The 27366-nt window shown below is 54.0% G+C and overlaps 1 protein-coding gene across 2 annotated transcripts in view; it reads left to right on the top strand.

Annotated features, from left to right (window-relative positions):
* Positions 1-9265: 9265 nt before the first annotated feature.
* ALMS1 (ALMS1 centrosome and basal body associated protein) overlaps positions 9266-27366 on the top strand; it is a 51756-nt gene continuing 33655 nt past the window's right edge. For both annotated transcript variants that reach the window (XM_026797037.2, XM_026797036.2), the window contains exons 1-4: positions 9266-9435; positions 15218-15383; positions 22040-22142; positions 23152-25222. In XM_026797037.2, the coding sequence (XP_026652838.2) occupies positions 9385-9435; positions 15218-15383; positions 22040-22142; positions 23152-25222 (2391 nt within the window). In that variant the 5' untranslated portion in view covers positions 9266-9384. The remainder of the gene's footprint in view (positions 9436-15217; positions 15384-22039; positions 22143-23151; positions 25223-27366) is intronic.

Below are 27366 nucleotides of genomic sequence, written 5' to 3' on the forward strand. Positions count from 1 at the left end.
AATGTAAAATATTACAAGTTCCCAGACACCTAGGGCATGACTAATACTGGGATGAGGATTTTCTGACTGGTCAGAAAGCAAGGAATAATGAGAGGATGCTCATGCAATTAACACAGGATGATGGTTGGTGATTTGTGGATTTTAGTTACCAGGCTAAATTTAAACACTTAATTTACCTAAATTAAAATTGCTCAGTCTGGTTACAGCCTTTTCTCAGCCAAGTCTGAAAATGAGCTCCAGTTGCACGTTATTGCTCTTACTTTGGAGGTTTATAATTATAACTTCAGCAATTTCAGCATGATCAGATGGTTAAAGCTGAGGCAGTCACTTGTTACCCTGGGGAGGATTTGGGGAATTCAGGTCCTGGACAAATTCAGGGCTTCTCTTTTGTCAGTGGTGAGGGTTCAATGAAAGGAACTCTTATTTCTGTAGCAATGCTATAAAATAAAGGGTTATTTCCTTTATTTCCTCATGAAGATGCCGGTTAGCTCCTGGCCAGGCCAGGCTGCATCTCTGGCTGCTCAGAGCCAGAACCAAAAGCAGAATTTGTGTCTCAGAGTGGTCTGAGAGCAGAGCAAAAAGCAGTTTGTATCTGAGACAGGTCCAGGAGCAGAACCAAAAGCACAGTTTGTGTCTGAGGCAGGTGCAGGAGCAGAACCAAAAGCAGTTTGTGTATCAGAGAGGTCTGAGAGCAGAGCAAAAAGCACAGTTTGTGTCTGAGGCAGGTCCAGGAGCAGAACCAAAAGCACAGTTTGTGTCTGAGGCAGGTCCGAGAGCAGAACCAAAAGCACAGTTTGTGTCTGAGGCACGTCCAGGAGCAGAACCAAAAGCACAGTTTGTGTCTGAGGCAGGTCCGAGAGCAGAGCAGATGGGGCTGGACAGATGGAGCAGGAGGGGCCAGTGAGGGCAGCAGCTCTGCTCTCCAGGGCTCCTGCAGGAAAGGCAGCACTGCAGGGACAGGGGAGGGCAGGAGGGCTGGAGCAGCTCCGAGGGAATGGGGGGAGCAGAACTGAGCTGGGGCTGCTGAGGAATCGGGGAAGGGCTGAAGGAAGGGACCCCACGGACCCTTCCAGCCCTCTGCCAAGCTGCCACCATGCCAGGCTGCTCCAGCCCCAATGTCCAGCCTGGCCTTGGGCACTGCCAGGGATCCAGGGGCAGCCACAGCAAATCTGGGAATTCCAGCCCAGCCAGCAATTCCTTGCCAAGATCCCAGCCCAATCTCCCCTTTCCCAGTGGGAGCCATTCCCTGGCTCCTGTCCCTCCATCCCTTGTCCCCAGTCCCTCTCCAGCTCTTCTGGAGCCCCTCCAGGCCCTGCCAGGGGCTCTGAGCTCTGCCTGGAGCCTTTCCTTCTCCAGGGGAACATTCCCAGCTCTGCCAGCCTGGCTCCAGAGCAGAGGGGCTCCAGCCCTGCAGCAGCTCCACGTCCTCCTGCTGTTGGCCCCAGGGCTGGGGCAGCTCTGCAGGTGGGCTCTCACCTGAGGGAGGGGCACAGGGACACAGTTCCCACCTTGCCTTTGGCATCAGCCAGGGCTGAGCAGGGGGGTCTGGGTCCCAGCACACACAGCCAGGGCAGGTCCAGGTCTCTTGTAGCTCATGGAGGGGAGAGGAAATCCTCCAAAGCCAACAGTGAAGGCATCTGCCCTAAGGAGGCACTTGAGAAAAAGGAAGATTCCAGAGAAGGATAAGACTTCAAGGTCAGTGTAAGCTCTGGAATTGACCCAGGGAAGGTGAGGATGAAGCTCTGTTTAACATTTTATCCATTTAACTTTCATTAAGGACTCTGGAATGAGCATCCCTTGTCTCTTGGAAGGGAAGGGCACTGGAAGAATCCTGGGCAGGCTTGGCATGTCCATCGTTGGAGGTGTTCAGACCTTCATGGACACAGTCCTGAGCAGCCTGGTGCAAGTGGGTCTGACAGGGCCTGGCACTCCTCAGTGTGGGCAGCAATGGTTCTGTGTGCTCAGGGACCTGCAGGGGATGGGGCAGGAATGGGGGTGCCAGGTGGGGGTCAGGGTGGATGGGTTGGCCATGAGGGTGCCCAAGTGTGACTGTGAGCAGAAATTCTCAGTGGTGGATGGGCTGTGGGCAGGGCAGGGGTGAAGGGAGAGCCAAGGAGACACTGTGAGGTACCTGAGGGAAGGGTGGAGCATCAGCAAACTGCATCAGGAGGAGAAGAGGGGAGGCAGGTGAGCTCCAGAGGCAGGGAAGGGTCACCACACACATTGTCCATAAATCCTTGGGAGTTGTAGGTGAGATCCTGTCCTTGGCAGGAAGCAGAGCAAAGAAAGGGACCCGAGGAGTAAGCAGTGCCTCAGCCAGGTAGAAGAGCTTGGAACTGAGTGGATCCCTCAACAGAATGCATGGATGATGGATGAAGTCACCCTTCCCCTTCATTGAGCTCCATCTGCCCAAAGATAGACTTGCCTTGCACAGACACCTCCATTCCAGCAAGTCACGTTGGGCTCCCTTTGAAGTCAACAGAGAAGAACAGCAAATTTGAGGACATGCTTCATCTCCTCCCAAAATAGAGACTAAAACAGATTAGCTGACTCATGCCCTAAAAGACTCTGATTTTCCCCCACAGATTACAGAGAGAGCTCACACAGCTGGGTTCAGATTAGTCTGTGCTGGGGGAGCTGAACTTTCCATAACTCCATGCTCCAGTCCAGCCATGGTCCCTGCCATGGGACATGGAGCAGAATTCCAGGGCTGGGCAGGGCTGGGACCCTGGAGAAGGGACCAATGAGGGGACATGGCTGAGCACAGAGCCACGCTGGCCATGGGGCCCTTATGGACAGGGAGCAGCCCCAGAGCTCAGGGAGCACAGCCCAAGGTGTGCTCAGCACCTCTGTCCCCTGAGTGCCACCAGGGCAGGGCACACGTGTGACAGGCAGCCTGCCAGGCTGGGAGTGAAGAACATGCTGGAAAACTAACACTTGGCAGTGTTTCAGGCATTAAACAATAAATAAGATAGAAAAGAGATATAAAAGAGCTATAAAACAGGTATAAAGCAGATGTAAAAGAGATATAAAATAGGTATAGAAGAGCTATAAAAGAGATGGAAAACAGGTGCCATGGCTTGCCCAGGCCCAGGCCAGAGCCCTGAGGCTGCTGCAGGCTGGAGCAGGGAGGTCAGAGTGAGGACCTGGGCAGTCCTGGCACATCTGGGCTGGAGTGCCTAACATGCTCCAGTACAGTTAAAGAATAATGGAATCTTTTGGGTTGGAAGAGACTACAAACACCATCCAGGGCCACCCCTGCCATGGCAGGGACACATCCCAGGTGCTCCAAGCTCCATCCAGCCTGGCCTTGGGCACTGCCAGGATCCAGGGGCAGCCCCAGCTGCTCTGGGCACCTGTGCCAGGGCCTCACACCCTGCCAGGGGCTGTGGCTGTGTCTGGGGCAGCTGGGGCAGCACAGAGAGCAGGGGCTGATGGAGCACGGACACTTCCCCTGCTGGAGCAGCAGCAGCAGCTGATGGGGTGGCACAGACAGCAAATGTTCTGCAGGAGCTGCACTGCACCTGAGGGTGAGTGCAAATCTCCAGTTCCCAGCACTGCCATTTTTCATCTCCATGAAATTCTGTTATTTTCTTGTTTAAACTTAGCACAGAACTCAGGGAACGCAGCGTTTCAGCTTGACAAGTGGTTTATTCAGGAGCTGATTTACCAATTCAAAGGCTACTCCCTACAGACTCCTACCAGGAACGTTCACTTGTAAACCTCTGATTTAATTAAAGACTTAGCCCTTCAAACATTAGCGCAGCTGGAAAATCCATAATTAGCTGTACATTTTTTGAAGGAACTTTCCCCTGATTTGCCTGGAAACCTGGGGAAGGGCTCCATATATCCATCATAATTCCCACCACTTCCAGTTCAGGCATTAGAGACGCTGTGTGGGCAGATTTAATGGGTTCCTTCTCACTTCCTGGGGAGGAGAGGGGTTGCATAAGATGTGAGTCAAGACACCCGTCCTGAAGCTGTGCCCGTGGCACTGGCAGGGCTGGGTGTCAGGCCAGGACGTTTCAGAGCAGCTCCCAGCCCATGCTGGGTCACTGGAGGAGCTCCAGTGCTCCCCTTTAGTCTGGAACTGGGGCTCAGCAGTACCCAGGAGGGCTCTAGAGCTCCTTCTCCCATCCCAGCTGACACTTCCACAGCCCAGACTGCACTCAGAGCCTGCTGGTCCTCAGGGTGAAGCTTCATTTGGGATGTGCCCTCCTGCTCCCTCTCTTAGGGTCCCTGTTTATCCCCAGCCTCTCAGGGTGAAGCTTCATTTGGGATGTGAAGCTGCTCCTGCTTATCCCAGCTCCCTCAGGCTGAAGCTTCATTTGGGATGTGCCCTCCTGCTCCCTCTCTGAGGCTCTGTTTATCCCCAGTCCCCTCAGGGTGAAGCTTCATTTGGGATGTGCCCTCCTGCTCCCTCTCAGAGGCTCTGTTTATCCCCAGCTCCCTCAGAGTGAAGCTTCATTTGGGATGTGCCCTCCTGCTCCCTCTCTGAGGCTCTGTTTATCCCCAGTCCCCTCAGGGTGAAGCTTCATTTGGGATGTGCCCTCCTGCTCCCTCTCAGAGGCTCTGTTTATCCCCAGCTCCCTCAGAGTGAAGCTTCATTTGGGATGTGCCCTCCCTTAGGGTCCCTGATCATCCTCAGTCCCCTCAGGGTGAAGCTTCACTGGGGATGTGCCCTCCTGCTCCCTCTCTTAGGCTCTGCTCATCCCCAGCCCCACCTGAAGGGTGTTTTGCCCCCAGGTCCAGCCCTTGCCAATGCAGGGCTTTCATCACTGCACAAGGAATAAAATTTTAAACAACTCAGCACCATTCACAGGGAGGAATCCCAAGCTTTCTGTAGATCCAGGTTCCCAAGAGCTGGGTGTAGTTACCCTCATTTTGGGCATCTTACCAGAGTACCTAAAGATGTGGGGATTTTCCTGGGCACTTCTGGGCTCACTGGAAGGAGCTGTGTCCCCTCACAGGCTGCACCTTCCTGAGTCACCTTCCCCATAGCACAGGGGCACAGGCACAGGTGCCCAGAGCAGCTGGGGCTGCCCCTGGATCCCTGGCAGTGCCCAAGGCCAGGCTGGACAGGGCTGGGATCCACCTGGGACAGTGGGAGGTGTCCCTGCCATGTCAGGGGTGGCACTGGGTGGTTTTTAAGGTGTTTTCCACCCCAAACCTTTCCATGATCGTATCCTCTGCTATGGGCACAGCTGCCATTACCCCTTCAATACCCCAGTATGAACCCTGCTGGAGGGCTGCTGAGCCCAGGTCCCTCACATCAGTCTATCCCATTCATCTGTTTTCCTGGTTTAATCCTGATTTGCTCTTTTCAGCTCAGAAACCTCGGCTAAGCCCAGATCTCATTTATCCCTCAATCTGATTGAGCTGAAATCAGCCAATAAAGTCTGCAGCCTCGGGATTGCAGTGATCAGGGCACTTTGCTGCTGCTGCTGCAGGCAGCCAGGAACAGGATCAGCTCCCAGCTTGGCTGGAATGCTCCCCCAGCCCCGGGTGCCCTGTGCTGCTGTGTCCCAGTGCTCCTAGCATGGAGCACAGTTACCCTATTGATGTGTCCCACCATTCCTGTGTCCCACTACTTCCAGCACAGAGCACAGCCCCCCATTCTTGTGTCCCCCCATTCCCAGCACAGAGCTCAGCTCCCCATTGATGTGTCCCCCCATTCCTGTGTCCCACTGCTCCCAGCACAGAGCACAGCTCCCCATTCCTGTGTCCCCCCATTCCCAGCACAGAGCACAGCTCCCCATTCCTGCGTCCCCCCATTCCTGTGCCCCACTGCTCCCAGCACAGAGCACAGCTCCCCATTCCTGTGTCCCTCCATTCCTGTGTCCCACCATTCTCAGCAGCCCCCCATTCATGTGTCCCAGCACAGAGCACAGCTCCCCATTCATGCTTCCATTCCCTTTCTCTCCCTCTTTCTCCCCGAGCCTGCGCTGTGCTCAGGAGCTCAGCCTGTCACCAGCCTCCTCTCCTAATTCCTGGTTTCATGTCCTGCAGCCCCATCTGAGCTGCTTCCCTGGCTCAGATCACAGCCAGCCCAGCTCCTCTTGCTGCTGGGAACCCCCGTGCCCCTCGCTGACGGAATCACCTGCCCATCACTCTGCTGTGCCAGCTGGCTCCTGCTGCCCTCCCTCTGACACACCTGATCCTCCCTCCTTGCCTCCTCCTCTCCATTTTTAACGGGAGCTGGATGTAGAGATTCCCTGGATCTCTGCCATGGAAGCACATCCATTTCTGCAATCACAAACCAGGGGAAAGGCTCACTCAGGTGTCAGTGTTCCTAAGGTACCAGATACTGAAATGCACAGGCACTAAAGCAGCCGAGATTTGTTTTCCAGAGCAGCTGAGGAATCCTGTTGATCAGATCCCAGTAACGATGAGCTTCCAACTACCTTGGAGCACAGAAACCCTCACGTTGAAAACTTGGCAATTAACGTGTCACTGGCACCAGCCAGGGCCTGATGTTCAAACATTCCTCTTCTCCAAGGTATCTGAAGTCACGATTGTATTTTATATTCTCCCCTGCAATTAGCACATTAATCAATCCCTGTATTTTAATATATTACATGTCACCTTTTAAACCCCTGAGGCTGACAGAGTTTCGGGGGAAGGCAGGTTCTTCTCTCTCCAAGAATCTCCCCCAGCGATGGCCTTTCTAAAAATTCCTCTGCCATTTTCATGTCAAGTGACATTTCACTGGAAAGGATCGGAGCAGATTTCCATCTGAGCCTGAGTAAGTCTCTGGATATTGTTAGTCAATTAATAAAAATGTGAACAGCTTCCTGTGTGATGTGCGAGCGATAAACACTCAGCCAAGCCTCCCTCCTCCCCTCCTTCCCTGCCTGTGAATCGCTCTGCTAAAAATAAAGGCAGTGACAGAATTTGGGGCTGCTGTGACGAGAGGAGCCCTTCAGAGCTGGCAGGTCCCTCCCAGGTGCCTCTCGGAGCTGTTCTCAGCACCACACCGCGCTCAGCGAGGGAGAGCCGGCCCGGGAGCCGAGCCTGCTCCTCCTCGGGCTGCCAGGGAAATAAAGCAGGAATTGCTGCTCTTCCAGCGGGGTTTGCTGTGTGCCTGCTGCCTCTGCTCCCCCCAGGCAGGCACCCCACGGCTGCTGCTCCCTGCTCCGAGGGGTTTGGGGATGTGCACAAATTAGCGCTGGGACGGGCTGAGCCCAACACATTTAATTGCATTTGCAACAGGAGATGGCTCTGAATATCAAGCTGCATTTTCTTGTCAGCATCTTAATTATTTTAAGGAATGTTTGCCTTGCTGTATTGGAACATTCCCATTTATCTGGTGCTGAAAAACAACCCCCCAGTCACTGCAGAGCCCGTGCAGACGCTGCCTTTTGGGAGATGTTCTGCTGGATACCAGGCAGAGAGCTGCTCTGAGCAGAATAAAGAACTCAGGAGAAGGAAATCCTCTGGAAGCACCTTTATTTTCCAATTCCTGCAGCTTCCCTGCTGGGGGAGGGCGCAGTTATTTATTGGCTGGGCACAGAGCTGCTCAGTGTGCACAGTTGGGTCCACTGCTGATACTCAGCAGGAGAGTTTAACTGCTGGGATGGGGACAGAGGGACTGGAACCTGCATGGCCCGGGGCTCCTGTCCCTGCTCTGCAACTCCAGGGGAGCCAAAATAACTCAGAATCCTGCTTTTAACAGGAAATTCCTCTTGTGCCTTTGCTGGCCCCAGCTGAAACACGGAGCGTTAACCAGTGCCTGGATGCCTCAGGGAGAGCTTATCACAGAGTCTGGGAGTCATGGCATGGGCTGGGATGGAAGGGATGGAAAACCAGCCAGCCCCAACCCCCTTGTCACGGGCAGGAATGGAAGGGACCCTAAAATCCAGCCAGCCCCAACCCCCTTGTCATGGGCAGGGACACCTCCCACTGGATCAGGGGGCAGTTGCGTCAGGGGAAGGCAGAGATCCTCCCTCCCTCCCTCCAGGGCACGCCATGCATGATGGCAGGGAATGGGAAGCCATGGAGGATTTCAGGGATCAAGGCGCCGTGGAGAATTTCATGGATGAGGGAGCAATGCAGGATGGCAGGGATCAGGAAGAATGGAGGATTTCGTGGATCAGGGAGCCATGGAAGATTTAATGGATCAGGAAGTATGGAGAATTTCAGGGATCAGGAAGCCAGGGAGGATTTCAGCAATCAGGAAGCCATGGAGGATGTCAGGAATCAAGAAGTATGGAAGATGTCAGGGATCAGGGAGCCATAGAGGATTTTGGGGATCAGGAAGTATGGAGGATTTCATGTATCAGGGAGCCATGGAGGATGTCAAGGATCAGGAAGAATGGAGGATTTCATGGATCAGGAAGCCATGCAGGACTGACACCCACATCTAAAGGTGTCCATGGGGAGGTCCATCTCATGTTCTCCACCTGTCCAGACTTTGAGCCTGTCCTTTCAAACCTGACAGACCACCAGAGACCCCCACTGCCACTGGAGAGCTTGGGAGTTGAATGGAATTCCCACGTAGGACAATCCCACTCATTTCCTGCTCACACAGGACTGTCTCAGAATGCCTGATTTCCGTGGGATTTCAGTGTCCATCCACCACCGAGGGGCTCCGGGAGAGCTGGAGAGGGACTGGGACAAGGGACAGCACACAGGGAATGGCTTCCACTGCCAGAGGGCAGAGTCAGGACAAGGGAACAAACACCAGGAAGGTTTTATTCACAGGAGGGGTGACTGGATCCTGGCAGTGCTGCCCAGGGAGGCTCGGAGTGCCCATCCCGGGAGGTATCCAGGGAAGGGCTGGAGGTGGCACTCGGTGCTCTGGGCTGAGGACAAGGGGACATCGGGCACAGCTGGGACTGGGTGGTGCGGAAGGGCCTTTGCAGCCCCAGCGATGCTGTGATCCTGTTGGACCGGACATTTCGGGGAGCTTTCCTGGCACACGTTACCGGCGGCAGCTGCCTCCGGGTCCCGGGCAGTGACCCGGCCGGGCTGGGCGGAGCTCTCCAGGCAGCGGAAGGTGTCCGTGCCGCTGGCAGCTCGGTCCAGTCCGGCCCGTTCCGGCCCCGCTGTCCCTCACAGTCCCCCACGGTCTCTCAGGGTCCCCCATGTCCCTGCCGGCCCCGTCTCCGCCTTTATCCGGGCACTTCCGCTGCCCGCCAAAACCCCCGCGAGCGCGCGCTCCCTCAGCCCCGCCCCGCCGCTCCCCGCCCACCAATCACCGCGCGGGAGGCGGAGCTCGCTCCCCGGCCCCGCTCCCGGCACCGACCAATGGCGGCGCGGGGAGGGGGCGGTCCCGGCGCGTGCGCGCGCGGGGCGGGCGCGAGTCCCTGACGACCGGGCGGGACACGGGGACAGCCGGACACACGGACACGGGGGAGGGGCACACGGACACGGCCCGCCGCCATGGAGCACGGCCAGCAGCAGCAGCAGGAGAAAGAGGAGGAGCAGGCTCAGGTGAGCACGGGGTCGGGCGGGCGGGAGCAGCCGCTCACCGACCGGAGCGGTTGTGTGTGTGTCTGTGTGTCCGTGCGTGTATGGGTGTCCCTGTGTGTGTCCGTGTGTGTCCCTCTGTGTGTGTATATGTATATGCGTGTCCGTGTGTCCCGGTGTCCGTCCCTGTGTGTCCGTGTGTCCCCGCGTCCGTGCGCCACGCTGGGTCCTTATCTTGCTGGAGTTGGGGCAGCCGGCCGGTGTCACCTTCTGCCCTGTGAAATGGCTCTGAAGGGGTCACTTCCCCCAGAAAGGGGGACCCGGCTGGCCCGAGCCCCTTCCCGGCTCCCAGCAGGGCCCGAGCCCGGCCTGGTCCCTCCGGTGGCCCCCGGTCCCTCTCTGCCCCTCGGTGTCCCCGGTGTCCCTCGGTGCCCCGCTCTCTCCCGGGATAAGGGTCCCCCTGCTCCGGACCGCCCCTGCTCTCCCGGCAGCAGGCTGTGCGCTCTGTCATTGTGTTAATTACAGGCTGATAATGATGCATTGTTCCCTTGGGGCTGGTTCTGCCCCGGGGACGGGCGAGTGCAGCTGCTGAGCCGTGACCTGCAGGGCACTCGGGGACAGGGCTGCACTCTGCAATCACAGCGTGGTTTGGGTGGAAGGGACCTTCAAAGCCACCCAGTGCCACCCTGCCACGGCACGGACACCTCCCACTGCCCCAGGCTGCTCCAGGTCCCCTCTGACCCGGCCTGGGGCACTGCCAGGGGTGCAGGGGCAGCCACAGCTGTGCCAGGGCCTCCCCACCTGATGGGGAAGGATTTAGTCCCAAAATCCCATCTGAATCTCCCAGCTTTTAATTTAAAGCACTTTCCAGTATCTACCAGTGTAAAAAGTTGTTCCTCTTTGTTAAATGCCGTCTTTTAGTACAGGGAGGTGCTGGAGATCTCCCTGGAGCCTCCTTTTCTCTGTGGAGGGCTCACACAGCTCTGTGCCCTCAGCTGTGCTCAGACCCCTGGATGTGGTGTCCCACCAGAGCTCACATAGCTCTGTGCCCTCAGCTGTGCTCAGATCCCTGCTGCAGGCTGGGAAGGGATCCCTGGCAGTGCTGTCCCATCAGGGCCATGCAGGAACCAGTGTCCTCCTGAGCTGGCACCCTGTGAGAGTGTGGGGCAGGTCCTTGTGTGGTTCTGGCACTTGGTGGTGACTGCCCCCTGTTCTCAGAGGGAAAATCCCGAGGTGTGACAGCTCCAGAGCCAGCGAAGTGCTCAGAGGTGCAGCAGCCACGTGGAAACCTGAGGCAGATGCCTTGGCAACTTCTAGAAACATTCCCTGAAGGAAGGACAGGCTGGTGCAGGCTCAGTCTCACCAGGAGAAATAACAAAGGTGGAGCAAAGGATGGGAACAGCCATGGGAATCACTGGGATATCCTAAAGGCCAGGAGAAATAACAAATGATGGTAACAGCCATGGGAATAGCTGGGATATCTTAAAGGCCAGGAGAAATAACAAAGATGGAGCAAAGGCTGGGAATCACTGGGACATGCTGAAGGCCAGGCTGCCAGTGATGGACATGGCAGTCAGTGGAGGTTAATGCAGTTTCCATCAGCCCTGCAGCAGCAGCAGGAGCTCCCCTGGGTGCTCTCAGGAGGGACAGCAGGGCTGGATGCTGCCCTTTGTTCTCCTGTGCATTTAAACAGCAATGTCCTTCCTGGGAGTGCAGTTCCAGGCAGTTCCCAGCCAGCTGGACTCCAGGCTGTGCTGTTGGGGAGCAGTGAATTCCCCTCCTGTTCTGGTTCTGCTGAGCCCAGGGCAGTGTGTGTGGTGCATTTTGGGTGCTGTTGTTCCCTGGTGGCTGTTGCTCCCTGTGTGTTTGTGTTGCCCTGGCTGTGGTGTGAGTGCTGCTCTGACAACCCCAGCGAGCCCTGGCAGTCCCAGCTGGAGCTGAGCCCAGGGGCTGCCGTGCAGCCAGAGCAGCCCTGCTGCCCTCACACCTCTGCTGTGTCCCTCTGTTCCTTCTGGGATGGTTTCAGCTCACTGCAGAGAGTCACTCTGGGATTTGGGGGCTTCAGGCTGCAGTTTCTAGGGGTGTCCAAAGCAGGAGTCACCTGTGCTGCTGTGCCCTGCTCACCTGTCCTGTGTCACACCTTGTGGCAGAATTCAGCACAGGTCTGCAGTGGACTGGGGTTCAAAATGGCTTTAAAAGCTTCTGCTCAACACTTCCCTCAAGTTTCTGCTTGCTGAGGAGAGGCTGGGAGTGATGTCCCAGTTTGTGGTAATTTAAAGGTGTTCTGGGCTTCGAGGTGTAACAGGGGGAGGAATTCTGTAACCCACAGAATGAGGTGCTTCCTATTCTTTGGGGGGGCTCTCTGAGGGAACCATTCCCTCCTTGGCCTCACCTGGGCCTGTTCCTGTTTGGGATTCTGAGGGAACCATTCCCTCCTTGGCCTCACCTGGGCCTGTTCCTGTTTGGGTTTCTGAGGGAACCATTCCCTCCCTGGCCTCACCTGGGCCTGTTCCTGTTTGGGGTTCTGAGGGAACCATTCCCTCCTTGGCCTCACCTGGATCCTCTTATGTTTGGGGTTCTGGAGGGAATAATTCCCTCCTTGGCCCCAGCTGGATCCCCTCCCGTTGGGGCTGCCAGCACAAGGGACAGGCCACCAGGGTGGCCTGAGCCTGGGGAGCCCTGGGGTAGGCAGGGCTGGGCACAGAGGGCAGGAACCTGGGCTGGGAGGAAGAGGAGGAGGAGGCAGTGGTGCTTCCCTGCCACAGCAGGGCTTGGAAGAGGCAGAGGAAGGTTCCTGGAGGTGCTCAGGGGTGGGACCTCCAGACTGCAGCAGGAGAGCAGTGGATCCATCCCTGGTGCTCAAGGTGGATCCCTGGTGTTCCAGGCAGATCCCTGGTTCCCAGGTGGATCAATCCCTGATTCCCAGCAGATCCCTGATTCCCAGGTGGATTCCTGGTCTTCCGTGGTGGATCTCTGGTTCCCAGCTGGATCCCTGCTTTCTCAGCTAGATCCATCCCTGGTGCTCCGGGTGGATCAATCCCTGGTTTCCAGATGGATCAATCTCTGGTGCTCCAGGCAGATCCCTGGTTCCCAGGTGGATCCCTGGTTGTGCAGACAGATCCCTGGTGTTTCCAGATGGATCAATCTCTGGTGCTCCAGGCAGATCCCTGGTTCCCAGGTGGATCCCTGGTTGTGCAGACAGATCCCTGGTGTTCCCAGATGGATCAATCTCTGGTGTTCCAGGTGAGTTCCTGTTTGTCCCTGTCCCTGCCCTGCAGCAGTGGCTGCTGACTCCCAGTGGCCCTGAGCTCTCACTGCACCGGGGGCCAGGGAGGAGCCAGGCCAGGCAGGGAAGCTCCATTCCGCTCTGACCTGTGCCATTATTAACTCAGTTCCTCAAACTAATGGAGCTGTGGCTCGTTCTCAGCCAGGACTGGGCCAGCAGTGCCCTCCAGACCCAACCATCCATTCCCTCCTGTCACCAAGGCACCTCCACCAGAGATGGGTGAATTCTGAACTGCTTCTGTGCTTCCCAAGGCCCACAGGAGAGCCCCAGCCCAGCTGGGCAGATTGGCCAGATTAAATTGCTGCCATTCAGTCTGAGCATGAGCAATGCCCCAGTGCAGAGCAGAGTTTCCTGTGTCCCTCCCGTGTAACAGTCACGAAGACAGGAGGGAGCAGCCTCAGGGAGCTGTGGGTTGGGTATTGGGGAAGATCCCTGCCCAAAAAGGGCTGTGAGGCTGCCCAGGCAGGACTGGCCTCAGTCCCTGGGGTGTTGCAGGCTCCTGTGGGGCTGGCAGGGCTGGGCTGGGGCTGCTCTCAGGTGCTGGCACAAACCAGAGTGTGTTTGTGATGTCCTGGCAGATCAGCTGACTGCCATCAGGTGTCTGGGGAGATAGATCTCTCTCCCTTCTCTCCCTGGGTTTTTGCTTCCTCAGGTATCTGGGAGATCTCTCTCCCTTCTCTCCCTGGGTTTTAACTTCTCCCCTGTTCTGTATTTTGGTATTCTCAGGGGTCTGTGGGGCAGAATAACGCAAGGAGAGCTAACCTGGCTGTTGAAGGTAGTTCAAAACCCAGTGATGTTCATATTTCTGCCCATGAACTGCAGCATGGGTTCAGAGCTGCTTCTCCAACTCCCCAATTCATGGCACTGTGTGCTGTGGGGGTGGCTGTAATTCAGCTTTATTTCTGTCTTCACCCCTCTTTATGTATTTAGCAGCAATGTATTGAACTTCAGGAGGAAAAACGTTGTTAAATTTCCTTCATTTGATTTAAATGGTGTGGGAGCCCTCAGAGATGATTACATTCATTTAGTAAATCCTTCCTCCTGCTTGCTGCTGCCTGGTTCAGTGCCCTGGTACAGCCAGTGCCAACGTGGGGCAATGTCTTACCTGGGTTATCTCCTCAGGGGTGCTCTCTGGAACAGGGATTAAACTGGAATAGTGCAGCAGAGTGTGCTGCTGCTCCCCTGCCCAGGAGGGGTTATACCTGGGGGGTTTATCCAGGGAGTGCCCCTGGGGCTTGGGGAAGCACAGCTGAGCCTGGAGAACCTCTGGGTGGGAGGTTGTCAGGAGGGGATGAGCTTTGCTGGAGGTTCTGGTGGAATTCCCAACCTTGGAGGTGTCCAGGGAAGGCCTGGAGGTGGCACCCAGAGCTCTGGGCTGGGGACAGGGGGGATTGGGCACAGGAGAGCTTCTCCAGCCTCAGGGACCCCAGGGTTCCATGATGTTCTGATTCAGTGGCTCAGGTATGGCTGGGTGTTGATCCTCTTGACAGCACACACTGGATTTACATGGATTTGGGAAAGGGGAGGTTGTGTGCCCCAGGAGGGACTGGCTGCTGTGCTCACAGTGATGCTCAGGTTTTGGGGGGCTGCGGTGAGGAAGGGACCTGCCTGCTCCAGTGCACTCTGACACTCTGCATGGGGTGTAGGAACACCTGAAGCACAAGGGGCTGGGGCCCAACCTCTGCTGCTGGGGATGGCCTGAGTACTTCATGTATTTAATGTGTTTAATGTATTTTATGTATTTCATATATTTAATATATTTCATGTATTCCATTGTCCCTGAGGCAGTTGAGCACACACTGCAGAGCAAAGCAATAATCTGTTTTTAACCAGCAGATGATCCCTTTTAGCCCATTGCCAGCACTTCCCCTGCCCTGCTTGGAGGGAGGAGCTGCAGCAGCAGGACCCAGGAGTGCAGGTGCACTGGGGTGTCCCTGGATCAGCCATCCCTGGGAGCACCGGGGTGTCTCTGGATCAGCCATCCCAGGGGTATCCCTGGATCAGCCATCCCTCAGGAAGGTGCTGCTGCCAGGGTGTGTGCTGAGCTGCTCTGGCCTGGGCTGAGGGTTAATTAGGTGATTGCAATTAACAGGAGGTGCTGTGTGTGGAGTGCAGCCCTTGCACTGTGCTGCACTCACAGGGGATGTGCTGGATGTGCTGCCAAGTGTGGGATTGCTCTGAGAATTCCCTCAGCTCTCCGTATCCAAAGACTGAGCCTTATCTGAATCAAAACCTGGATTTCCAGCTGTGCAGAAGCTGTGACTCACACAGCAGGGCTGTGGGAAGGAGCTGTAAGCCCTGGGGGTGTCCCCAAAGGCAGAGCAGCTCCTCAGGGCAGTGCTGGGGGACTCCCAGGACTCCCCATGTCCTGCCACACTCCAGGCTGAGGGGTTGTGTAGGAACCCTTCAGAATCAGTGCTGGCTTCTCTCAGTCTCACAGGGATGATGATGAGCAGTGTTTGATGATGATGATGATGAGCAGTGTTTGATGATGATGATAAGCAGTGTTTTTCCCCACAGGAGCCTTGGTTCTGGCTGACAGCAGAACTGGCCAGCAGCTGCTCCTGGGACACCAAGCTGGGCCAGAGCTGTGCCAGGAGGGACCTGTCGGAGCTGCCCACGCTGGAGGAAGGGCTGCTGCCCTCAGCAGAAGCTTCTGGAGCTGCAGTTCCTGCCTCACCCCTGGGTATGTCCAAAGGGATTGCTGCACAATGGATGTTTTACTGCTCACTCAGTCCCAGCCTGCATTTGTCCTTCCTTCAGCGGGAAGTGAGGTTTACAAAGTGTGTTTGGGGTGATTTTGTTGCCAAAGCTCCCCTCAGGATGAGGGGCAGGGTTTGTGTGCCTCCCCTGGATCTCCTAAGATGAACAGGTTCCTTTTGTGCCAGGTGAAGCTTTGCTTTGTTTTCCTGTGGAATTCAGGGTGAGCCTGGTGCAGCTGCCACCCCTGGCAGTGTCCAGGGCCAGTGCAAGGTGTCCCTGGTAGGGGCAGGAATGGAATATCTGTGAAATATCTGTGAACTATCTGTGAAATGCCCTCCACCCAAGGCAGTCCATGGTTCCAGTCCTCATTGTTGCCCTTGCCTTTGGGTGCAGTTCCTGTTGCTGCTGCTGAAATTTGTAGTGCTGGCACTCCACTCCAGCCAGGGTCTCTGCTCCTTCTCATCCCTGCAGGTCAGTCAGGCTTGAGAATCTCCAACATTTAACAATTCACCTTTGTGCTTCCCTGCTTCCATTCATTTCCAGAGTACCCTGGTCAAACCCAGCCTCAAGTGCAGTTTCTCAGCCCAGGGGTTCATTTTGCAGAGCAGGAGCTGCCCTGGCCATGAGGACATTCCCTTTGTGACTCCCTTTGCCAGGGTGTGACTGAGTTGGTGAATGAAGGTGCCTTTTCCTACACCAGTGGTGTTCTTCACAAACAAACACAATTACTGAGAGGCAGAAAACATAATTGTGGTATTTTAAATAACCCTTCTGTGCTTACAGCTGAGTGCACGTTGGGCTGTGCAGTTTGGGCTGTGCAGTTTGGGCTGTTGAGTTGTGCAGTTTGGTATTCCCTGTGCCAGCCTGCCTGTGTGCAGCTGCTATTTGGGCTTTGTTTGGGAGTTAAACCCCACTTGAAGGGCATGGAGTTAAAATTACCTTGGGAATTTCCTCACAGCAGCTCCTGATAGGTTGATGAATTTAACTTTTATTTTTTTAATGGGACACTCTTTGTGATTTTGATCAGTTTTTGGGATGATTTTGCTTCATCCTTGGTGAAGGAGCCTGCAGGAGAAGGAACACCTTGGGTGGATCCTGGTTCATCCCAAACCCTCTGAGGCTCAATCCCTGTCACTGTGGGTGTCACCCTGGGTATCACTGTGGGTGTCACCCTGGGTGTCACTGTGGGTGTCACCCTGGTGGCTGTCCCTGCTGTCTCCTGTAACACTCACTGCATAGATTAAATGGACTTTTGGTAACTTCTGGTTCTAAAAGTTCCTTTTTGCACCACCTGACAGGTTTGTTTTGCACAAAGCAGGACAGGTAGCGAGGGGAGAAGGGAGAGGGATGAGTTCCTGTTCTGTGTGACAGCACAGGCTGGGTTCACTCACAGCACCAGGGAACTGCTGAGCATTTGCAGCCACCTGGGGATGTTTCTGAAGGGTTTTTCTCCTCATGGAATGAGAGCCATCCTAGGCTGCCTCAGAGCTGGGTCTGCAGGCAGTGTGGTGCTTACAAGCTGTGTGTGCATCACTGGGAGTTGGTGAATAGTGAATAAATCCCATTTTGGTAGGACAGTGAGGTTCAGGACAGGGCTCAAAATGGGAGGAGGTGGAGGGCTGGCCATGCCTTGTCCGTGCCCATGCTCTGGGCAGGATTCCTGTGGTTCAGGTGTTTCACAGCCCTTTTCCCCATGTGGTTATGTGTAGAACTGGAAGCCATTTAATCAAGGAAAACTTCTTGATATTTGTGCAGCTCTATGTTTGCAGTGCATCTGGAATTAAGGAGCAGGCAAAGGCTCTGCAATGTGCTGAGAGCTGTGAGAACCTCTCTGTGCTGTTTGATCTGTGCTCCCTAGAGATGGGCTGCAGGCTTTGGGTGTGCTCTGCATTCCCAGCTACAGGGGAGAGCTGAGAGGGAAGGAGCTGCAATCCTCACTTATTCCTCCTTCTCCTCCTCACAAAGTGCCTTGGATTCCGTGTCAGGAGGGGAGGAGTGACAGTGACAGTTGTACTGAAGTGCTCCTGCTGCTCTGGGGAACAGCTTGACAGAGCCCAGGCTTTGTTTTTGTTTTGCCTTCCTTTTTTATCCCCCAAATGGCAGCTTGAGTGTGGCATTCAGGCTTGTCAGCAGGCTGGGAGAGCGAGTCCAGGCCCAGCTCTGCCTGCTCGCTGAGCTGCACTCAGGAGCCTTTTGGCCTTCAGAGTGGCAGCAGGAAAAATCCCAGTTTGACAGCAGGAGAGCAGCACTGACATCACTGCCTGCTCCAGCCCAGGCTGCGGCTCCAGGCCTGGCCCTGGCTGAGCACAGCCCCCTGAGCCTCCTGGGCATCCCAAATGTGCCTCAGGAACTGTCCTGGGCATCCCAAATGTGCCTTCCCCAGGGTCCCTCCTGGGCATCCCAAATGTGCCCCAAGATCCCTGAGCATCCCAAACATGACCCAGGGTCTACCCTGAGTATCCCAAATGTGCCCCAGATCCCTTCTGAGCATCCCAAATGTGCCCCAGATCCCTCCTGAGCATCCCAAATGTGCCCCAGGATCCCTGGGCATCCCAAATGTGCCCCAGGATCCCTCCTGAGCATCCCAAATGTGCCCCAGGATCCCTCCTGAGCATCCCAAATGTGCCCCTGGAACTCTCCTGAGCATCCCAAATGTTCCTGCCCCAGATCTACCCTGAGCATCCCAAATGTGCCCCAGATCCCTCCTGAGCATCCCAAATGTGCCCCAGGATCCCTGAGCATCCCAACCGTGCCCTCCCTCCCCTGCCCCCTGTTGAAGGTCTGTGCACTGAGGATTTTGTTGCTGCCAAACACCTGCCTGATCCTTGAGCTTCTCTGGAGGGTTTTGGGATTTCTGGAGTTCCCTGTGAATGTTCAGTCACTTTTTCACTCTTTGAGCTTCTCAAAACAAATGTGTAGTGGCACTTAGGTGTTTGTTGGTATAATAGAGCCTGAAAGCACTCATTTATCAGCAAATGTTGTGATTTATGGAGTGTGTATGTGTCTGTATGTGCACATTTGCTTTATTAATCTGTGTACACAAAGATTAGCAACATCTGCTTTTGACAGCTTTTGTTTCCCAATTATTTTCTGCTCCCTCCCTTAGTCCTCTTTGTTTCTTCATTTCCAAAGCACACCCAGATTTTTCTGTGTGGAAAAACCTTTTCTTTAATCACTCCTGCTTTTGAATTTAGCTTGAGAATACATTTTCATTCAAAGTGGAGAAGTTCAGCTGAAATCAGAAGAGCTTGTTTTCCTCCTCTCTTGCATGACTAAAAATAAGGTGCCAGTTCTGCCACATGAAATGTGTCATGATGGGAGCTGACAAGTCTGATTTGGTAACTGCAATTAATATTATTTGTTCACTAGTGCCATGTTAAATAGAAAACAAGATTTGGGAGGGGGAAAAGTCCATCTAACAGAGCTGAGAGAGTTCAGATTCCAGCTTGCTTAATGTTCTTAAAAAACACTGGTTTGCATGCTTAATGCAATTCTGTATGCAGATTAATGTGCTCAGTATTCCCAAGTGCAGCAGTGAAATATTCCTGAGTGAGCTGTGCTGAGTGGGCCAAGTGCCCTGGAAATGCTGTGTGTGCTCCCAGTTCATTGCTGGGAGTTGGGAGTGTAAACCAGGCTGTGTCAGTGCCAGCCCTGAGCCACCCCTCTGATCTCTGGGTGTTTGGGGGAACGTGAGGGACATCCCAGGGAATCAGCTCAGTCCCCTGTTCCTGATCTGAAATCAGGGTTCTGAGTGATTAAATCCTGTCACTGCCTCAATCCCACCCCTGCTCCAATCTCTTCATCCTGACACTGCCCCAATGCCATCCCTGCCCTAATCCTAATCCCATCCTAGTCCCCTCTCTGCCCCAATCCCAATCCCATCCCTGCCCCAATCCCCCAATCCCTCACTGCTCCAATCCCAGTCCCATCCCTGCCCCAGTCCCATCTCTGCCCAAATCCCATCCTAGTCCCCTCACTGCCCCAATCCCATCCCTGCCCCAATCCCAGTCCCATCCCTGCCCCAATTCCAGTCCCATCCCTGCCCCAGTCCCATCCCTGCCTCAGTCCTTCACCTCAATCCCCCAGTCCCCTCGCTGCCCCAATCCCCTCTCTGCCCCAATCCCAATCCCTGCCCCAGTCCCAATCCCATCCCTGCCCCAGTGCCATCCCTGCCCCAATCCTTCACTACCTCAGTCCTCCAGTCCCCTCCCTGCCCCAATCCCAATCCCCTCCCTGCCTCATCCCAATCTCATCCCTGCCCCAGTCCCATCCCTGCCCCAGTCCCATCCCAGCCCCAGTCCCACTGTTCCCCAGGGGCTGCCCCATCTCCCCCTCTTTGGGGTGAGCTGTTGGTGGAACAGAGCCCTGAGAGCTGCTGTGTTCCAAACGAGTTTTGAGGAACGTTTGAAGGAACTGGGGGTGCTCAGCCTGGAGAAGAGGAGGCTCAGAGGTGACCTTATTGCTCTCTACACTTTCCTGAAGGGAGCTTGTGGGGTTGGTGGGGTTGGTCTCTGACAGAATCAGAGGACACAGTCTCAAGCTAGGGAAGGGATAGGTTGGATGTTAGGAAGAAATATTTTACCAAAAGAATAACAAAGTACTGGAATGCTCTGCCCAGGGAGGTGGTAGAATCACCATCTCTGGACGTGTTTAAAAAAAGATTGGACATGGCATGTGGTGCTATAGTTGAAGTGTTAGGGCACAGGTTGGATTCAATGATCTTAGAGGTCTCTTCCAGCCTCATCATTCTGTGATTCTGTGAGTCCTTGGTCCTGCATTCCTCCCTTGGCTCTGCTCCCTCTGTGCTGCCCTTTGCTCCTCTCCTTTGTCACCCCTGCATGTGTGTCAAGATTCATTTTACCATCCAGCTCTGGACTGAGCCCTCTGGAGCTCCTCCTGCTGTCACACTGCTCAGGAATAGCTGTTTACACCTAGGTTTTGAAGCTACATCTCATTTCCTTTCTCCAAGCTTCCAAAAAAGCATTTGAATCATATTTGGTGTTGCAAATTCGGTTATTCTATCTGGCTAATTATCCTCTCACTACCTAGAGTTCTAAAGTAATTAAAAAAAAGTTAATTGGAAGTGTTAAATTAAAAATTAATGAGCAAGATTGCCTTGTGGTTGGCTGCCCCTGGTCAGGTGATGCAGTGTGGGTGGAGAAGCCTTGAGCTGGAGCTGATGGAATGAAAACTGGAGATTTTTGTGTGTAATGATCATTTTTCTGGTATGATTGTGCTCCTCTGAGTGCTGCAGACTGTGGTTTGTCTGAGAGGTTGGAAACTAATGAGCCTAAATTAAATAAATGGCATTTCTGGGTTAGGAAGTCACTCCCTTGACCACAAATAGCTCTTTCCCTTTAAAATTCAAAGCTTGCTTAGAATACTGGGAGTATTGTTTTGCACTCCTCAGACCTGTCTGTGGTTATTTATACTTCTCAGACACCAAGTCAGAGTTAAGAAAAGGAGAAACCCCCCCAAGCATACAGTTATGTCTAAATCCCACAGATAATTCTATGTGTATTAGAGTTGTTTTATTCTTGTGGTAGGAGCAATTTCCATTTGTTTTTGTAAGCAATGAACTGGAAAAAAACCCCAAGTACCCCAAAGAGCAAAGAGATGCAGGATAGAAACTAAAATTGCTGCAGCAATCATCTCTGCCTGCTGGGTTTATTACCTGAACTTGAATCCCTCAGGAAAACAATGGCACAGCCTGGGCTGGAATCAGAGTTTCTGAAGGAGCTGTGGAATCCTGGGGCTGGAAAGTGGAAGGTGATGGGATCCAATCCCTGTGTGAGCCCCCTGGCCATCAGCCCGGGGTGCTGGCTGGGCTGGGCAGGGTGGTGTGGCACAGGAGGAGGTTTGGGACACGTTTGGGGTGGCAGTGCCAGGGTGAGTGCTGCACACCTGGGGTTGGTACAGGTGAGTTTAGTCCTGGAGGGAGGGGGCTCCAGGGGGGACCCCCTCCCCTTCCCTGCACCTGGGGTCTCTGGGGGTGGGGGCTGGGATATTTGGGGGTCTTTAGGGATGGGGAGCTGGGGTCACTGGGGATGGGGGCCTGGGGGTGGGGGCTGGGATCTTTGGGGATGTGGGGCTGGGATTTTTGGGTACCTTTGGGGATGTGGGGCTGGGATTTTTGGGTACCGTTGGGGATGTGGGCCTGAGATCTTTGGGTATCTTTGGGAATGTGCAGCTGGGGTCTTTGAGGATCTTTGGGGATGTGGGGCTGGGGTCCTTGAGGATGTGGGGCTGGAATATTTGGGGATGTGAGGCTGAGATCTTTGGGTATCTTTGGGCTGGGATTTTTGGGGATCTTTGGGGGTGTGGGGCTGGGGTCATTGGGGATGGGGGCTGGGATGTTTGAGTATCTTTGGGGATGTGCAGCTGGGATCTTTGGGGTTCTTTGGGGATGTGGGGCTGGGATCTTTGGTGTTCTTTGGGGATGTGGGGCTGGGGTCCTTGGGGATCTTTGGGGATGTGCAGCTGGGGTCTTTGGGTATCTTTGGGACTGTGAGGCTGGGATCTTTGGGGGATGTGCAGCTGGGGTCCTTAGGGATGTGGGGCTGGGATCTTTGGGTATCTTTGGGACTGTGGTGCTTGCTGCCAGCTCTCAGTGCCCTGCTGGTGTTTTCTCTCCCCCAGATGTCCAGGAGAGCAGATTCTCCCCCTGCCTGCCCCTGCTGCTGAGCCCAGCCCGGGGTGAGACGTTCCTGCAGGGATCCCAGATGGATTTCCTTCCCCTCAGGTGGGATGGGGCTCCTGGGGCTGGGTCTGCACTTGGGTGATGGACAATGGCAGGGTCTGGGCTCAGAAATGGGATTTGGGGGTGTGTGGAGAGGAGGCACCTCTGGGTTCTGCCTTCAGGAGAGCTTGAGCAAGGGAAAAGCAGGAGCAGGCTCCTCTGAGCTTGTCATGCTGAGGTTCCTGGGGAAAATGAGGAACTCTACCCTCTTCAACATCTCTGGAGCCTTCTTAGACTCCAGAATAAACTCCATGAAATTTTGGGGACAAAGATCAGGTTTCTGTATTTACAGGAGTAAAACATACATGGACAGGGTAGTGGTTTGTAAATGCTGGAGCCAAATGTGTAATTTACAGTACAAATTTGGGGTTAAATGCATAAAGAAAGAGCTTTTTCAGTAAAAAGCTTTGCCACCTTCATTCTGAGGTGCTCTGCTTGCATGGAATAATATTTATTAGACTTTGATGATATGTTTAATATAAAGGAACTATTAATTAAACAATCCCCCATATGAGAATTAGAAATTTATAGGAATTTGTTGCTTATCTGAGACCGGGCTGCTTTTATATCCTTTAAAGAAATAATTGATATAATGAACTGAAGTAGCTTGTACTTGTAAAATATGCAACATTATTAATTTGTATTAAAAAATCACAGGCAAGCTGAGATATGTGTAAGTACATGTTGCATATTTTACTTAGCTAATTTTATTTATTTATGTAACTAATAACAGCCTGTCAGTAAGAAATGTTTCAGTCCTAAACAGGTGGAGCAATATTGCCATACTAAGTAAAAATTGATGTTATTATTATATTATTTTTGAACCTTTGTTTTATAGGAGATTTTTGATATTTCTTTGCATTCCTTTGGGTTTTGCCCCTTTAGGGCTTGCATTTATGGGTATTTGTGTGAATGTTGCTAACCCCCAGTTGTCACTGAAGTTCTTTTGCCTCTGATTTAAACCAGAGATGTTGGAATAAAATAAATGCTCAGGAATTCCCTTTTCTTGCAGAGGAGTCCCGGATGTTTCTGGAGCATCCCTGGAGCGTTCAGAGCCTGCCCACGTCCATGGCACTGCATCCCTGAGGGGCCCAGCCCTTCCCAGCCCACCCCAGCACTCCCAGCCCGTGGCACAGGAGGATCCTGGAGCTGCTCCCCAGCCTGGGCAGCCCCTGGGCAGCCAGGGGGACAATGGGGACAGTGGGGACAATGAGCAGGAGGCAACAATCCCCCGAGGCAGGGGGGATCCAGCACAGCCAGCTCCAGAGCAGGGGCTGGGAAAGGGGCTGGGGCAGCCCCGGGGCACAGCTGGGAGGGATGGACACTGCTCTGGTGACTCCTGTGGTCACTCCTCCCAGGACAGTGATGGCCCAGCTGCTGCCCCTGAGCTCTCAGAGGGGAACAAGGAGTCCCCGGGGCAGGAGGAATCTTCCTCCTCCTCCTCCTCCTCCTCCTCCTCCTCCTCCTCCTCCTCCTCCTCCTCCTCCTCCTCCTCCTCAGGAAACTCTTCCTACAGAACTGCCCTGACCAAATTCTCAGAGAAAAGCGAGAGGGGTGTGCAGCAGGTGAAGGTGAAGGTGGCTGGCAGTGGGGCAGGAGCCCTGGAGAAGCTGGAGAAGGGAAGGAAGATGCCTGGGCTTGGTTTGTCCCGTAACTTCTCTGATGGCCTGAGGAAAAGCCATGCCAAGAACTCTGCTGCCGAAGATGTTCTTTGTGCAGCAGCCTCTGGGGCAGGCAGAGGAGGGCTGCAGGAGCCTGGGGTGCAGCCCAGGGGTTCCCAGGGGCTCAGGGGTTCCCAGGAGCTGGGGCTGGGCTCCATGGCTGCTCCTGAGGGGCTGCAGGCAGCTCTCTGGGGCCAGCAGCAGCCAGCAGGGAGGCTGGGGACAGAGGGGCTGCTCCCTGCTGGGACACCCAGCCTGACCCAGCCCCAGGACGCTGCCCCCTGCCCTGGGCACTCCCCAGAGCCTGCAGGGAGCAGGGATGAGCTCGCTGCCTCTGACTGCTCCATACAGAGGGGACACAAAGCCACAGAGATCTCCCCTTCCTTCAGCCTGGGGGCTGAGGGCTCCTTCTCCCTGCTCCTGCCTCATCCCAACTTTCAGTCCACGCCAGGGGTGTTCCTCAAGAGAGCTGGGAAGGCAGAAGGACCTGGTGAAGGCCTGGTGATGCTCTCAGACCTTCAGGCCTCTCCTTGGTGTCCCAGTGAAGAAGCCCCAGGGATGTCCCCTGTCCCTGGGGAGGAGCAGCCCCCTCCCCAGAGTGCTGTGGCAGAGACCTGTGGGCGTTTGGAGTCCCTGAAGCTGGAATCTCCCTGCCCTGGCAGGATGCAGTCCTTCCCCTCACTGAGCTTCCTGGAGAAGGTGGGAGCCTGGCACCTGCAGGGTCCTGCTGCCACCTGTGTGCCAGGTGCATCTCCTCCTGCAAGGAAAGCCTCCAGTGCACCTCCCAGGCATTCAGGCTGTGTTTCAGCAGTGCAGGAAAGCCTGGGGGATCCCAAGGGCAGTGCTGCTCGTGCCTGCAGGGGCACAGGTTCTCTGGGAAATGTGCATTTCCCCCAGACTGAGCTGCTGCCTGCCCTCCCTCTGAGCAGGTCCCAGTCTGACAGCACCATGAACATCTCCAGCAGGAGCACAGCCCTGCCTGCCCTGAGCCCTGCAGCACAGGGGGAGCAGAGTGCTACTCTGGGGGGCTCTGACAGCCCCACCCCACAGAAGGGGCTGCCTGGATCCCCTGCTGAAGATGGGCACAGCACCACCAGGCGAAGCTCAGCCCCAGATGTGTTTGTGCCCAGTGCTGCTCAGCTCCCTCAAAAGGATGGGAGCTCCCCAGCTGAGGAGCACCAGGACTGTGAGGAGAAGGGAAATCAGTCCCCCAACCTCAGTATCCCCACTGGTCACATCATGGACAGCTTTGGAGTCATTCCCTTGGAGAGTCTGACTTTTCCTGTTGGTCCTGAGGAGCCTCAGGGGGCCCTGGTGGTGCCCAGGCCCTGCCCCACTGCAGGAGGGAGCAGCCCCATCCCCTCTGGAGCAGCCCTGGAGACTCCCAAGAAGGAAGAGCTGAATATTGAAGAAAGAATCCCGGTAAGTTTGGCTCTAATTCAAACTCTGCTTCCAGAGTTATCCATTTTTTTCCCCCAGGTTAACCATTTATTTTCCCAGAGTTACCCATTTTTTTCAGTTATATGTTTTTTTCCATTTGTTTTTCAGAGTTCTCCATTTGTTTTTCACTTTTCCATTCCCCCCCACTGCTCTTTTAGGAGAGGATCTAATCAGTACAAGCCAAAAAAAACCCTTTTACACAGGGTTGTGCCACAGTGAATTTCATCCATGATACAGGTTCAGCTAATCTTAAATAGAGGTGGGAAATAACTTTTAGTACTATTTAACATGGATAAAGACAGGATTGGATATGGGAAAGGCCTCTTGTCTTTCTCCGGGTAGGTGAGTATCAGGGTGTGGGAAATGGATTTGTAGGGAATTCTCAAAGTGTGCAAACTTTGAGACAAGAAATGCTGTTTTAGAAATGCCATGGAATAAAGCAGACATTGCTGAGAGAGAAATGGAGCCAGAAACAAGTTTTAAAGGATGGCTTTGCAAATAAGATTGGATAGTTTGGAGAAATAGAACTGTGAAAGGTGTATTGTAGTAGGACCCATGAGGGGTAATTTTGTATTATTGTCTTTAAGACATGTACAGCATGGTGTGGCTAAAGCTGATAGACCAAGAAACACTGATAGTGTATTGTAATTAGGAAATAGTTGGATTCTGGTTGTGATGGTGTGAATTCTAATATCTGTATTGTCCCACCCTTCTGGTGAGACTGAAAATGGAATAAAAGTTTTGAAAACCCCTCTCAGTTACCCATCTTTGGGCAGAAGAGGCTTAATCCCACACCAGGGGAGCAGGAGGAGAGAGAAGGGAGGGTTGGTGGCTCTCTCAAAGAACCTCATGTCCAAACATGAGGTTCAGGCTCAGGTGCTCAGTGAGGAGAGCTGAACCTTCCCCAGCTCTGCAGGAGCAGCAAACCCAACACAGCTCCTTGGAAATGAAATTCCTTTTTTCCTGTGATTTTCTCACTCTGCTTTTTCACCTTGCTCCAGTTTCTGAGGCCTCAGTTCTGAATTCCTGATGTGTTCCTCACCTCCAGAGCCTCTCATGCCTTCCCTCCTTTCTGTCCTGTGTGGCTGCCCAGGTTTCTCCTGATGTGGCTGTGCCCTGTGCAGCACCTTCAGGGCACTAATAGCTGGGAGTGGTGGAGCAAATGAGATGCAGATTTATGATAATGACAAACATGTAATTATCCTCTGAGTAAGAGGCTGCTCCTCTCACAAGATGACTCCATAATCACCAGGTCTTTGGGAATGTGCTCTGGAAGCTCTCTTCACTCTGTTGTCTCTGCAAACCCGTGGTGAAACAAATATAAATATTGGAGGGAGGGTGTTTGAAATGAAATTCATGAGACAGAGAGATGACTTCTGTTCCTGGCTATAATTACACACTCTCCAGCCTGGTTCTGGGGAATGCTGCTTCCATAAATCCCTGGAAGGTAAAGGAGATCAGGTCACTTTTCTGGCTGGTAATGTGGAAGTTTATGATAAAATCGTAGGAAATTGAGCTGGCTGTGATGTGTAAGGTAATTTATTTCATTTTCCTGGCTAGTTTAGGACATAGTGTGGATGAGCTGAAATTAATTTGCCCTACAGATGATGAAGCCAAGGAAAATTTTGGCTGTTTTTTTCCTGCTTATAACATCTGTGTGTAAACCAGCTCTGACAAAACTGCTCCCAGCTATTTGCCTGGAAGGTTTGACCAAACTTGTCCTAAAAACTGAGGAGCTTCCCTGCTCTGCCTGGAGTTTCTGAGCCTGCCAGTGTTTCCTGAGCAGAGCTGAGTGGGGAGAGAGAGGGCTTTGAACCCAAACCTTTGTGTTTTCAACCCAAACCTCTGTGTTTGTGTGGAGGTAGAGTTTCCAGCAGTGAGACTGGGGCTCAACCTGCTCTGAGCAATGCAGTGCCCACTCCTGCAGTGCCCAGCATTGCAGGATCCATGCCTGCCCTGAGTGCTGATTGTTCCTGATCCATCAGTGCTGATTGTTCCTGATCCCTGAGTGCTGATTGTTCCTGATCCATCCCTGCCCTCAGTGCTGATTGTTCCTGATCCATCCCTGCCCTCAGTGCTGATTGTTCCTGATCCCTGAGTGCTGATTGTTTCTGATCCATCCCTGC

The sequence above is a fragment of the Zonotrichia albicollis genome, chromosome 5 (genome assembly GCF_047830755.1).
Source record: "Zonotrichia albicollis isolate bZonAlb1 chromosome 5, bZonAlb1.hap1, whole genome shotgun sequence".
Lineage (NCBI taxonomy): Eukaryota > Metazoa > Chordata > Aves > Passeriformes > Passerellidae > Zonotrichia > Zonotrichia albicollis.